The 15,234-nt window shown below is 40.8% G+C and overlaps 1 protein-coding gene across 1 annotated transcript in view; it reads right to left on the bottom strand.

The window, feature by feature from the left end:
* The window catches only part of ADAMTS16 (ADAM metallopeptidase with thrombospondin type 1 motif 16), a 263,619-nt gene extending 252,678 nt beyond the window's left edge, over nucleotides 1-10,941 (bottom strand). The window contains exons 1-3 of the mRNA XM_056520819.1: nucleotides 10,573-10,941; nucleotides 10,361-10,466; nucleotides 4,649-4,965 (exon numbers count right to left, since the gene is read on the bottom strand). Coding sequence (XP_056376794.1) covers nucleotides 4,649-4,965; nucleotides 10,361-10,466; nucleotides 10,573-10,626 — 477 coding nt within the window. The 5' untranslated portion in view covers nucleotides 10,627-10,941. The remainder of the gene's footprint in view (nucleotides 1-4,648; nucleotides 4,966-10,360; nucleotides 10,467-10,572) is intronic.
* Between the last annotated feature and the right edge of the window lie 4,293 nt (nucleotides 10,942-15,234).

The raw sequence follows: 15,234 nt of genomic DNA, 5'->3' as shown, positions 1-15,234 counted from the left end.
GCCCCACATTAGGCCGCAGGTTCCCTTGCAGGTTCCCCACAATGGGTCAAAGTCTCCCCACATTAGATCGCTGTTTAACCCCCCCCCCCCCCCCAAAAAAAAAAACGAAAAAAAAAAAACACATACAACACAGAGAGACACACACACACAAACACACACACAGGCATACTTGGCACACTAGAAATGATTGTGGGCAGGGGTGTAGCGCTCCTGGGTCCCCATGCAACACACACATACAGTCACATACACTCACACACACACACACACACACACAGAGTTACACACAGTCACATACATACACACACACACACACAGAGTTACACACAGACAGTCACACATAGACAGAGATAGCGACAGACAGAGAGACAGACACACACACTCACCCATCCAGCGCAGCGCTCCTTCTCTCCTGGCGCCCTGCGAGTGACGTCACTGATGTCCCATGCGGTGGTGCTGACGGACGGGCGCACAGCGGCGATGAAGGCCGGGGGGCAGCTGACGGACGGGCGCACAGCGGCGATGAAGGGCGGGGGGGGTGCTGACGGGCGCACAGCGCAGGTGAATGCCGGGGGGGGGGGGCCTAGTGCTGTCGGATGGACGACCAGCGCAGGTGAAGGCGGGGGGGGGGGTTTGCTGCCATTCGGGTACAGACGGGGGGTGTCGGAGTAGCTGTGGGGGGGGGGGTGCTGGGGGGGGGGGTCGGTGTCACCCCATTAGGTTGGTGTCACCCGGTGCGGTCCGCACCCCCCGCACCCGGGTCGCAACGCCACTGCCTGGGGCTCCCCAGCAGCGGAACCGCGGCGATCTGACATCTTATCCCCTATCCTTTGGATAGGGGATAATATGTATAGGGGCGGAGTACCCCTTTAAGGACCCAGCCCATTTTGGCATAAAGAACACTCCTTGTCTTCTAAAAATCATAACTCTTTTATATTTCCATTTATAGACCCATATGAGGGCTTGTTTTTTGCGCAACCACTTGTCCTTTGTAATGGCATCACTCATTTTACCATAAAATATATGGCACAACCAAAAAAATATCATTTGTATGAGAAAATTGAAAAAAAACCTGCATTTTGCAAATTTTGGAAGGTTTCACTGTACGGTAAAAATGACATTTTCTTTATTTTGTGGGTCAATATGATTAAAATGATACCCATGTTTACATCATGATACCCATGTTTACACCCCTGTTTCTATTACTGTACTGCTTTGAAATTTTGAACTTTTTAAACAAAATTAGTATGTTTAAAATCACTATTTGACCACCTATAACTTTCTCATTTTTCCGTATACAGGGCTGTATGAGGGCAAAGGCAAGTTTTTTTTTATGTTTATGCCGTCCACTATATGGGATCATTAACAGTATATTTTAATAGTACGGACATTTACGCATGCGGCGATACCAAATATGTTTTTTTTGTTTTGTTTTTCACTTTTTGGGTTAAAATAGGAAAAAGTGGGAATTTAAATTTTTATTGGGGGGAGGAGCTTTTTCACATATTTACGAACTTTTTTTTATGTCACCATAGGGGACTACATATATAGCAATCTTTAGATTGCTGATACTGACCAGTGCTATGCATAGGCATAACACTGATCAGTATTATCAGCGATCTACTTCTCTGGTCTACTCGATGACAGACCAGAGCAGAAGACACCGGGAGAGCGGCAGATGCAGGTGAGGGGACCTCTGGCTTTCATCTTGGATGGCCGTGCCGCTGGCAATCTGATCGTCCATTTAAATGCCCGCATTGCCACAAACGCTATGATCTGTATTGATCACAGCATCTAAGGGGTTATTGGTGGACATCAGCGCTATAGATGATGTCCGCCATTGCCAGCAATTTCCTAGCTGCTGACAGCAGCCAGGACCTGCCATGCATGATGCGAGCACCGCTCGGAAGTGAGGCTCGTGTACAGGGCATAAATGTTGTTCCTGGTGCATTAAGTACCAGGACACCAGGGCATACATTTACTTCCTATGCCGTTAAGGGGTTTACATTTTTATACATCTTGAGTCCAGTTAAATACCTTTATATTATTTAGGTTAGTTGATGACGTGGTATGGGGTGTGAGACAGGGCAGATGGAATTACCCTAGGGGCAGATGGCATTAACCCCTTGTATTCGTGATGCCAGGGCATGGTTTATCCTCAATACCACACGAAGGTATACCTCTGGATCCTGGGCTAGGCACAAGGGCAATAATGACTTTGATGCAAAGTTACGGACAATGGTAGCTTTACTGAGTGACAGATGGTGCAGTCTATACAGTGTAGCCAGGCCCACGGAGGGGATCAGTGACTTCAGAGATCTTGAGGGCTTGCTGGGACTTGCAGTGGTTTTGGAAAATTTAGTGCAGGCCACGTTGACTTGACAACAGATGACAGTGACTGACTTGACTTTGACTTTAGCTTACTTGTAGCTTGTGGCTGCAGACTTGACTTGAGACCTCCTATGACTCCAGACACACTCTTAGGCTCGCCTCACCTCAGCAAAGAATCAGGAACAAAGAGAGAGAAGAGACTTCTCCCAGGGCTTTTATGGGGGAGACTCTGGTGGGGTCCCGTTGGTCACCCTTTAAGGGGGTACTCCGGTGGAAAACTTTTTTTTTCTTTAAATCAATTGGTGCAAGAAAGTTAAACAAATTTGTAAATTACTTCTATTAAAAAATCTTAATCCTTTCAGTACTTATTAGCTGCTGAATACTACAGAAGAAATTATTTTCTTTTTGGAACACAGAGCTCTCTGCTGACATCACGAGCACAGTGCTCTCTGCTGACATCTCTGTCCATTTTAAGAACTGTCCAGAGTAGGAAAAAATCCCCATAGCAAACATATGCTGCTCTGGTCAGTTCCTAAAATGGACAGAGATGTCAGCAAAGAGCACTGTGCTCGTGATTCAGCAGAGAGCACTGTGTTCCAAAAAGAAAATAATTTCCTCTGCAGTATTCAGCAGCTAATAAGTACTGGAAGGATTAAGATTTTTAATAGAATTAATTTACAAATCTGTTTAACTTTCTGGCACCAGTTGATTTGTTTGCTTGTTTGTTTGTTTGTTTGTTTGATTGATTGTTTTTTGCGTCACCAATTGTATTTTGTAATTACATCACTTATTTTACCATAAAATGTACGGCGCAACCAAACAAATATTATTTATGTGGGAAAATTGAAAAGGAAACTGCAATTTAGCAAACTTTGGAAGGTTTTGTTTTCACGCTGTACACTTTCCGGTAAAAATGACATGTTTTCTTTATTCTGTGGGTCAATACGATTAAAATGATACCATGATTATATGCTTTTCTATAATTGCACCGCTTAAAAAAAATCTCAAACCAAAATTAACTAAATTAGTATGTTTGAAATTGCCCTATTTTGACCACCGATAACTTTCAAATTTTTCTGCATATGGGGCGATATGAGGGCTCAATTTTTTGCACCATAATCTATTGTATTTATCAGTACCACTTTTTCTTAGGTTTTACTTTTTATAAATTTTTTAATAATTTTTTTGGGGATAAAATGTGACAAAAAAGCAGCAATTTTGGACTTTTTAAAAAAAATTAACGTTTACGCCGTTCACCGTACGGGATAATTAACAATATATTTTAATAGTTCAGACATTTATGCATGCGGCAATACCAAATATGTGTATTAATTATTTGTTTTACGCTTTTTGGGGAGTAAAATGGGAAAAAGTGACGTTTTACTTTTTTATTGGGGGAGGGGATTTTCAAATGTTTTTACTTTTTCATTTAACATTTTTTTTTTTACACTTTTTATGTCCCCATAGGGGACTATTCTTAGCAATCAGTTGTTTGCTAATACTGTTCAGTGCTATGTATAAGACATAGCACTGCTCAGTATTATCGGTCATCTTCTGCTCTGGTCTGCTCGATCTCAGACCAGAGCAGAAGACCCCGGGAGACAGCTCTAGCCAGGTGAGGGTACCTCTGGCCGCCATGCTGGGTGACTGGATCACCGCGGCAGCGCTGTGGGCGATTTGATCACGGCATCTGAGAGGTTAATGGTGGACATCCACGCAATCGCGGATTTCCGCCATTACCAGCTGGTCCCTGGCTGCTGATAGCAAGTAGCAAGCCGGGCATGACGCGAGCACCACTCCGGTGCTCGCAATCATGGTGGCGCGTAAATGTACATCATGGTGCACTAAGTACCACGTCATCATGATGTACATTTACGTCTATTGTTGTTAAGGGGTTAAGTCACCTGGTCACTGATACTTGGGTAACAATCACATGACAACTCACATGACAACTGGTGATCACATGTTAACCTTTCTTAAAGATATAACATTCTTATATACATAATATAGGGGATAATATATATAGTAGAACAGATGCAGGGGGGCCCAGGGGAAACTGCAGGGAGGCTGCCTAACAGGGCAGTAAGGGTACGGGGTAACAACTCCCATACTAGGCCACTACAATAACAAAAAAAGAACATTGAGCTACTGTATCAACAATCCTCATAAAATCTGCCATCCAAATGCCAGACTTGAAATACCTGACAATGAGTGTAAACCTAATGAAATATTTTGCTATAGTGTAATTTGGAGTATCATAGAAATATGACATTAAACCTCGAGAAGTAACATTTTTGTTTACTACACATGACTTACTTACCAGGCCATTGCACGTTGAAAGTGCTACTGTTGAGTTCTCATCGTTTAGCAGAGTTCCTTGATAAAAGCAGAAGTCATGAGATGAGTAAACTTCTGTAGACTTGGTCCTTCCATCTCTAAATGTTTGAACTGTAAATCCTGGAGCCATTAAATTTTTGGCAGATTTTAATTCCATATGCAGATCATTTCCAAATCCATGAATCTTGAGATGAACAGGTCCCATTTCTACGGATCTTTTGCGTCTATGACTATGGCTAATTTCATGTGTGATGTAATTCCCATCTCTGTCCACTTCATATGCCTTAACAATATTGTATTCTTTGAAAAAGAAATGCAATAACAGGAGAAACACAAGTCAAACATAATTATGTGGGAAATAAAAAATGGGCATTATCAGTAATACCAGCGGTTAGTAAAAAGGGCAGTCTACAAACCCATTTGATACTCACATTGCGAAGTTAGTATTATTTACGTCGCAAAATACTGGTCTGTGATGTATAGGTGTGAGAGATCATCATTTTATAAAGCATATTTAGAAGGTTGAATTGGCTTTCAGTACCTCCATATAATTTGAGAATTTGAGGTACCTTGAGAAGCTTTCCTTTCTGCATGGGACAATATTTCTGCAGCATGCTTAGGCTGGGTTTACATATATCAGGCATCCGGTATAGCTTCCCTTTGGCCTACATCGGAGCGAAACTGATGCTAGAACTGATCCCATTCATTTGAATGGGACAGTTCACAATCATTTTGCATCTCAATTTTGATGCCAGATGGTTGGACACACCGGAAAGCACTGGACAGGGGAACGCAGCTTGTTGTGTTCCCCTGTCCGCCGTCCTAAAACAATGGACGCCGGATGCTGTACAACTGATGACAACTTGTCGAGATCAAGGATGAGTTCACCTATACCGGATGCCAGACATATGTGAACCCAGCCTTATAACACTTAGAGGAATATATGCCATAAGTTGCTGTGGTTTTAAAGGCCAAAGAAGGTCCAACATGCTACTAGATGGTTATCATTATACATCTTTGTCAGTTGTATGCATAGATTCATTGTGGCCTCAGCTTAGTGATGCAGTGAACATTGAATTCGGAGTCACACTCTGTTCCAGAGAAAGGGAGTCATTTTCTTCTTTTCTCAGATATTAGTGGTTGAAATTTCAGTTCTGACCTTCAAGTGCAGTTCTACATCCTTATGATAGCACCTCCTTTATGCTGCAGAAAGGCTGTATGCATCTCCCTTATCATCCCTCGATGTTGCAAACTACTTAGTATTTTATATATACAGTACATGCCATAACCATGCTATTAATGTTAAATATAGAAATTCTCCATATTGTTTCTACAAAATGAGTTTTTATACATTATGGACATAGCATATCATGAGGCATGTGATATACAAAATAGAGGTGAGGTAGCAAAAACCCATATATTGGATCCCTGAGATACAAAAAAAGTGAGTATAAATGAAATTAGATACTTCACTTATAACGTAAATATTAACTCACGTTTTTGAAGGAGTGATGGACATGCGTCTTCTTGGTAGTCTATGAAGCTGAAGTGGGGATAAATGGATTATAACATTCCATAGTATTGGTAACGCAATTCTATCCCTAATATAAAGCTCCTACAGGTAAGCCTATCCTTGACTAACAGTGGAGGAGGCGCTCCCACTTCAAAACGACGGCTGTCCACTCCCTAACTCATATATCCCTAGAAGGTTTAAAGATAAACCCCCTATGATGATGCATCATCATACCTCACTACTAATATTGTATGCAGATTCACAGATAGCAAAGAAAAATAGAATTAATCACCACTGTGAGAGAAAAATAGTCTTATAAACTCCTGTAGGAAATATACAATATAGACATAAGGTTCACATAGTCTCTAATCTCACTAGTGGGTGCATGCATATACATCAGATAACAAAAACAAAAAATTATCAATAATATAAGAGATACATAGTCTCATGACCTCATAAAATGGATACAAGGTTCACATAACCTCTAACCCCTACGTCAGTGGTCTTCAAACTGTGGCCCTCCAGATGTTACAAAACTACAATTCCCAGCATGCTAGGACAGCTGTTGGCTGTCCGGGCAAGCTGGGAGTTGTAGTTTTGCAACATCTGGAGGGCCACAGTTTGAAGACCGCTGCCCTACGTGTTTCCCCCCAGATTAGAATGATTACCGGGCTTCCTCAGGAGGTTTTGTGAAGTCATAGCTGAAAATTTTTTATAATCCTACATATGGAGGTGGAAACCAAACATTACAGGATGTACATCGTTGTTCCACAACCCACATATGTAGGGGTACATGTATGTCAGATGCATGCCAAAGAAAGATCGACAGTAACAAGTATCTAAAGTGCCATACAAATTAGCTCACATGATTTATATAAATTAACGCGCATGATGTATACTCCGTGTAACCGTGTGGTGTATACTTCCGTCCTACTCCAGGAATTCTGATGCCAGAAGTGACGTAGAGCTCATGCACATAGATCCATGCGCTTCACCGCTATGGAATGCAAGGTCTCCAGGTCACATGCGCAGAGGTTACTATAGAAGTAACTCTCTAGGCTGCGCACGCGCCCTCCTTGCAATCGTGCCCAGATATGATCTATGCGTTCCAGTTCCCCGGAACGCAAACAAAGATTCTACGACAGGTGACTCTTTCTGCGCATGTGACCTGGAGACCTTGCGTTCCATAGCAGTGAAGCGCATGGATTTTGCACTTCAAGCGGTGAAGCACATGGATCATGTGCGCATGAGCTCTACGTCACTTTCGAGATCAGAATTCCAGGAGTAGGACGGAACTAGACGTCACACCATGCGGTTACACGGAGTATACATCATATGAGTTAATTTATATACATCATGTGAGCTAATTTGTACGGCACTTTAGATATAAATACTGGTTACTGTAATTCTTTCTTTGGCATGCATCTGACATACATGTACCCCTACATATGTGGGTTGTGGAACAATGATGTATATCCTGTATCGTTTGGTTTCCACCTCCATATGTAGGATAATAAAGGTTTTTTCAGCTATGACTTCACAAAACCTCCTGAGGAACCCCCTCATTCCTGAGGGGAAACACGAAGGGGTTAGAGGTTATGTGAACCTTGTATCCATTTTATGAGGTCATGAGACTATGTATCTCTTATATTATTGATATTTTTTTGTTTTTGTTATCTGATGTATATGCATGCACCCACTAGTGAGATTAGAGACTATGTGAACTTCATGTCTATATTGTATATTTCCTACAGGAGGTTATAAGACTATTTTTCTCTCCCAGTGGTGATTAATTCTATTTTTCTTTGCTATCTGTGTATCTGCATACAATATTAGTAGTGAGGTATGATGATGCATCATCATAGGGGGTTTATCTTTAAACCTTCTAGGGATATATGAGTTAGGGAGCGGACAGCCGTCGTTTTGAAGTGGGAGCGCCTCCTCCACTGTTAGGCAGGGAAAGGCTTACCTGTAGGAGCTTTATATTAGGGATAGAATTGCGTTACCAATACTATGGGATGTTATAATCCATTTATCCCCACTTCAGTTTCATACACTACCAAGAAGACGCATGTCCATCACTCCTTCAAAAACATGAGTTAATATTTACATGTTATATTTGAAGTATCTAATTTCATTTATACTCACTTTTTTGTATCTCAGGTGATCCAATATATGAGTTTTTGCTACCTCACCTCTATTTTGTAGATCACATGCCTCATGATACGCTATGCTATGCTGATTACTCTTGGTTTTCAATCGATATTTAATAAATGTTACCTTTTAGAGGGTACGAATTTTTGGAGTAAACTAATGCATATTATGTAACCCATTTCCACTATAAATTACGTAAGTTAGTTTATATTTTGGATCTAAACAAACCCACAGCTTCTTCTAAATCATTGACCAGATAAACATAAAAGGCAGTCCCCATGAAGTAAAAGTTATTCATTACATAGGAATCATGCCAACTAGATAAGGGGCATGAACCTTCAGCAGGAGGTGAGAAGGAATCTAAGGCCATGAAGCCTGATATCTTAATAAACAAACTAGTACATTATTAACAGACATAAGATATATATATATATATATATATATGTGTGTGTTTTTAATTTGTCAGAAGTATGCCTCCTGAAATACATAAATCACCAGTTTATAATAACTGTAACAAGGAACCAAATGATATATACAGTTCATGCAGCTGCACAGCATGACCTACTCTATAATTAAGCATGGTTTTATTAATTCAGTATATTCCTTAGCATCTGGCCCATTTACTTGTTTTCTCCTATTTATTCACATAACAACTCCTTATCTTCGCTCAATCTGAATCATTGCAGCATACGTTTTTCTTTCCAAAACCAAAATCTGATCATAAAATAGTAGAAAGAATAAAACTTTCCTCTATACTCATATTCTCTTTACAATCTTACTGCAGTTGTGACGGAGAAAAAAGTTTGTCCCTAAATGTGCTGTTTTAACCAGTCTAAGACAGCTACATTTTACCCCTATTAAGCATAAAGCAGAAATGATAGGATGGACCTTAGGTGTCTTTGTATGAAATGAAAAAGTTGCCAAGTCTTATTCAGCGAGCGCCCTCTAGTGTTGATAACTAATGTACATCATACTGAATTACACCGCAACATACAGTACGTTTAGGCTGCTCTCATTTAAGAAAACCAAGTGCCCTATCATATTTTATGCTAAATATAAACTTCGCAGACAATGTATAATAAAATGCATCTGTTGTAATTTATACAGAACACTTTCAAATGCATACACAACCCACATTGAGGCAAACATAAAGAAACATATTTCATTTTCAGATACAAAATATTTATCAACTCAAAACATTGATAAGTGTCATACGTTTGAAAAATATGACACACAGACCGGCACATTTTTTTTTATAGCCAACAATATTAATACAGGACCTTCTCTACCTATGTGTACCCTAAAGAAACCACAACATGCCAACAGAATTGAAGACTCTCATGTTGTGAACAGTTTTGGCAGTGAAAAAGCAAATCAAATAGTGATATCTATTAGACTGTCAGACAGATACATGACAGACAGATACATCATTATGCAAAAATAAATGTCGCCTTGGCAGCAATCCCAGAATGTTACTACAGCAACTACTGTCAGGAGTCAGTCAGGCTCTCACAAAAGCTGAGCTGTCCTCAAATAATTGACAGGTCACATTAAGAGAAGTGCTAAGTATTTGCTCAAAAGAATTTCCTTACTTTCATCTTGGCCACCTACTGCGTTATAATTACAGCCGCCCTAGCAAATCTGGCCAGCTGATGCCCATGGCTAATGTATCAGCATATCACACACTTGTCTTCTTAAACTGGTCATAGACATAACAATTGTCCACAGCATGCTTGGTATCATCAATGATGGAAGAAGCTTTGTTAGACATGTCTTAATTTACATTGAATGTATAAAAGGTAGGTCTGTTTGTCAATCTAACGACAGTACATCAGTCATGCAGTTTGTAGATTTTCACAAGAACAAAATGACAATTTTTAGGATGTTATGGTTACTTATTACATTTGGCTTTTTTTCCTCAGGCTTGCACGTGCTTTGAGATATTAGTTTGTAAATACTTTTAAATATCATATCTTGTGTAATAATGAGAATACACTGGGAGCAGAAAAATGACAGGTTGATACTCACCGGCTTGTTCAGTAAAATCCAAAATATCATTGTGTAGTGCCACAGATGAAAAACGATGGCTTTCTTCTGCACTAGATGTCCTCTGTGCAGCATATACAGGTGCATTCTGGGCGTGTTTCAGAGCACCATCATGGGAAAGAAAAGTACACATTATCAGTTAACTCAAAAATTGGTAGTGGGACATGCACTAAAATGAAGAAAAGGATACTCACCTTACATAAAGCCAGTGCAAGAAGCAGGGAGTATATGCCACCTCTCATATCCATATTTACTGTGTAAATGTCCCTATCAATAACCAGGCAGCTCCCTTATCTCTACAGCAAGTCTTATCAATGCATGACAAGTATCAGTGGTAGTGTTCAGAAACAGAAGCCACAGAAGCACAATTCATTTATGTGCCAGTGGCTACAATGCCCTTAGATATGATAAAAATATATTCTTTGCATAGTATGATGCTAGAATTATAGGAATTTATTACAAGGATCCAGTAATGTATGAATCATGCTCCTGTGGCTTTCGGGACTGAGGGTTAGAATTTCAGCTGGTGCTGGTGTCTTGATCTCTGTCTAGAAGAAGGATTCCTTTTTCTATTGCCTGACCAAGTCCCCATGTGTTTCTGTGCAGCAGCTTCTCCCTTCCTTTACTAATCGTGGCCAGCCGGCTTCTTCTCCTGACTGACAGTGCCCCCCGACCAATCAGTGCCTGCCCTGTGCAGTGGGCTGTGCAGCTTCTGGCTCTGTAGGAATACAATTGTTAACTCCTTATTGTCTGCCCACTCTCATACTGTGCACAGGTGCAGAGTCAAACATACAAACCATTTTAATTACTATTGTTTTAGATTATTTTTTATATAACTATCAGTTAGTACTAACAGTTTTAGTATTTACCAATTCAGTTTGGTCTGTTACTGGCCCCTATCCACATGGCATTCCTATCAGTTGTGATAAACATATTCATTGCAATATACATACATAAGATGATAAAGTAAATGTTATTATCAGAACGTATATATCACAAGGTTGGAGCACATTCACTGAACAGTTGTGTCAGCCTCAATGTACAATATTTTCAATATCTTAATTTTAAAGGGGTACTCCGGCCCTAATACATCTTATCCCCAACCCGCGGTCAGGCATCTTATCCCCTATCCTTTGGATAGGGGATAAGATGTCTTAGGGCCGGAGTACCCCTTTAATAGCTCCTATAAAGAATACATTGCATGGGGTAAAGTCTTGCAAAAATATAATTACAGTGGCAAAAAAGATTAAAATGCAAGTACAAATACAAAATTAAAGTTAAAGCATACTGTATGTATGATCTTAAAAAAAATGAGTTGCAACATACTGTATGATCTTACAATCAAAACATATTTGGAATATAAAATCTTAATGTGATATCACAGCAATATCTTACTCACCAAAGTACTTTATGGATATTCTGGCCAGTTTTCTTGAAGATTGTGTAAGCGTTGCCACCCTCACCAATGTAACAGTTTGTGCTGTATATGTGTTTACTGTTGTGTTTCTTGTTATTGTCTGTACAATGAACCCACTTTGAGATCCCAAATTACATTGAAAAGTGTTTATCTAGGGGATAGCACTGTCTTCTCAAAGAAAATGTGTATGTAATTATGAGTAATATTGTTAAAACTTAATACTGTAAAATTAAATGTCACTAGATGTTGCTGTTGTTGAAACTGGGGAGTTATATAAAAAGGAGTGAGGGGGAAGTGTGGTAGTGTGGGGCTGAAGCCTCATGAAAGGTAGGGGATGCCTAATAACGAGGAGAAAATTACTAAACTAAAGGTATGGAGCAGTTCCCAGAGAATAAATCTGAAAATGAAGCCTAAGAGAAGTCTGTAAAGAATGCTGCAGCTTCAGAGAGCCATTTTATTGGCTGAATGGTTACAGTATGCTCTTACTCAGCCTCTGGTGAGACTTCCCTTAGGAGATGGTAGCCTATGGCAGAGAACACGCAACAACTTTGAGGACACTGGGCTGCAGTATATCAAATTGGAAAACCATAATGTATGTAAAGATTATAAGGAAGAAATGTTTATCAGTCAATATATTGATATAAAATAATTATGAGCATTGATAATTATTATCTGATAAATATTATCTGGGCTACAACATTTTGATAATTAAATGACCTGCTAAAGTACCAACAGCCTCTAAAAATCACAGAATCTGTAGAAAAGATTCTGTGATTTTAAAATTTTTTTTTGGACAATTGGCAACCCAGGTGAGGATAACTCTGAACTAACCATACTCTAACCAGTCTGGAGTGAAAGCTGATATGGTATGTGTGAAGAACGAGCCAGATGAAGTTCACATTCAGTGTGTTCTCTCCCACTCTGTGTCACAGGATCAAGACACACTCGCAATGTAAATCTATGTAGCATGACACACAGCAGGAAGAATAGTGCAGCGGTGCAGTCTTCTCTTGGCTTGTTCTCCTGATTGGCGATACGGAGAACACTCCAAACCTGCCGATCAAAAATTTTGACATGTCACTAGGACATGTGACATTTTTTTTTTAAGGGGATATCCAGGAATAAAAAAAAAAAAAAAAACAGAACTAATTTCTTCCAAAAACAGCACCACACCTGTCCTCAGGATATATGTGGTATTACAATTTGGCGCCATTCATTTCAATGGAACTGAGCTACAATGCTACACACAACCTGAGGACAGGGGTCATGCTGTTCCTGGAAGAAATCACCTCTGTTTTTCTAATCCTGGATAACTCCTTTAATGCTTTAACGATGCATGACATAAATGTACTTCCTGGTGAGGTGGTACTTAACGCACCAGGACGTACATTTGTGTCCTATACATAACCGCGAGCATCGGAGCGATGCTTTGGTCATGCGCGGCAGTTCCCGGCTGCTGATAGCAGCCAGGGACCTGATGGTAATGGCGGACATCTGCGATCGGTCGGATGTTCACCATTAACCCCTCAGATGCCGTGATCAATACAGATCACAGCATCTGCGGCAGTGCGGTCACTAAAATGGATGATTGGATCGCCCGCAGCGCTGCTGTGGCGATCCGATCATCCAGAACAGCAGACAAAGTTCCCCTCACCTGCCTCCGCTGCCTTACATGTGCATTCTGCTCTGGTCTGAGATTGAGCAGACCAGAGCAGAAGATGACCGATAACGCTGATCAGTATTAGCAATCAAATGATTGCCATAAATAGTCCCCTATGGGGACTATTAACCCCTTAAGGACGCAGCCCTTTTTCACCTTAAGGACTGAGCCCTTTTTCGCAATTATGACCACTGTCACTTTACGAATTAATAACGCGAAAACGCTTTTACAGAATATTCTGATTCTGAGATTGTTTTTTCGTGACATATTCTACTTTATTTTGGTGGTAAATTTTCGGTGTTAATTGCATCCTTTTTTTGTGAAAAATCCCAAAATGTTATGAAAATTTTGAAAATTTTGCATTTTTCTAACTTTCAAGCTCTCTAATTGTAAGGAAAATGGATATTCCAAATACATTTTATTTTTCTTCACAAATACAATATGTCCACTTTATGTTGGCATCATAAAATGGACATACTTTTGCTTTTTGGACATACTTTAGCTTTTTTTCAAAAATGTCATGAAAATTGCTAAATCTGAAGGGACAGATGTTACAGAACTACAACTCCCAGCATGCCTGAGCAGTCGAAGCATGCTGAGAGTTGTAGTTTGGCAACATCTGGAGGGCTACTGTTTGGGCACCACTGTAACAGTGGTCTCCAAACTGTGACCCTCCAGATGTGGCAAAACTACAACTCCCAGCATGCCCAGACAGCCTTTGGCTGTCTGGGCATGCTGGGAGTTGCAGTTTGGCCCCCCTAGTGATTGCCACAGTAAAGATAGATTTACTTTCACTTTCAATTCCCCCCCCCCCCCCACTGTGGATTCCCTACCTGAGCAAAGATCCAGCAGGCTCCAGCGAAGATCCCAGGTCACCAGGCATCTTCTCCTGCAGGTACGGCCTCCATCTTCTTCCCAGAGCCAATCGACATCCAGGGGCGGGCAGAACGGGGGGTTGCCATGGCAACCCCCTGTCCTGCGCTGCCATTGGTCAGAACTCCGTTCTGAGTAATGGCAGGGGATAGGAGGAGATTGCAGCTTTGCGACCTCACTCCTATCCTTTAGGCTGATCGGGGCTGTTGCTGACAGCTCCGATCAGCCCTATTTTCCGGGTGATCGGGTCACCAGAGACCCGATCAGCCCGGAATTGGAGAAAATCGCATGTCTGAATTGACATGCGATTTTCTCTGATCGCCGACATGGGGGGGTCTCAGGATCCCCCTGGGTGATGTGCCAGGGTGCCTGCTGAATGATTTCAGCAGGCATCCGGCTCCGGTCCCTCACGGCTAGCGGTGGGGACCGGATTTCCAACGGGCGTATGGATACGCCCTCGGTCCTTGAAGGGTACCTCTCATCAAATAAACTTTTGATATATTTTAGATTAATGAATGTTGAATAACTTTACAATAGCATGTTAATGAAAAATATGCTTCTTTCTATTGTATTTTTCCTGATCAGTCCCGTCAGCAAGCATTTCTGACTCATGCTGGAGTCCTAAACACTCAGAGCTGCCAGCCTGCTTTGTTCACAGCCAAACAGGCTGTGAACAAAGCAGGCTGGCAGCTCTGAGTGTTCTCCTTTGTGAACAAAGCAGACTGGCAGCTCGTAGTGTTTAGGACTCCAGCATGAGTCTGAAATGCTTGCTGCCAGGACTGGTAGGGAGACCCCTAGTGGTCATTTCTTCAAAGTGGAAAATTAAATAGAAAGAAGCATATTTTTTAATAACATGCAATTGTAAAGTTATTCTGCGTACATTAATCTATGATATATCAAATGTTT

The sequence above is a fragment of the Hyla sarda genome, chromosome 5, assembly GCF_029499605.1.
Source record: "Hyla sarda isolate aHylSar1 chromosome 5, aHylSar1.hap1, whole genome shotgun sequence".
NCBI lineage: Eukaryota > Metazoa > Chordata > Amphibia > Anura > Hylidae > Hyla > Hyla sarda.
This window is presented reverse-complemented; position numbering and strand designations above follow the sequence as displayed.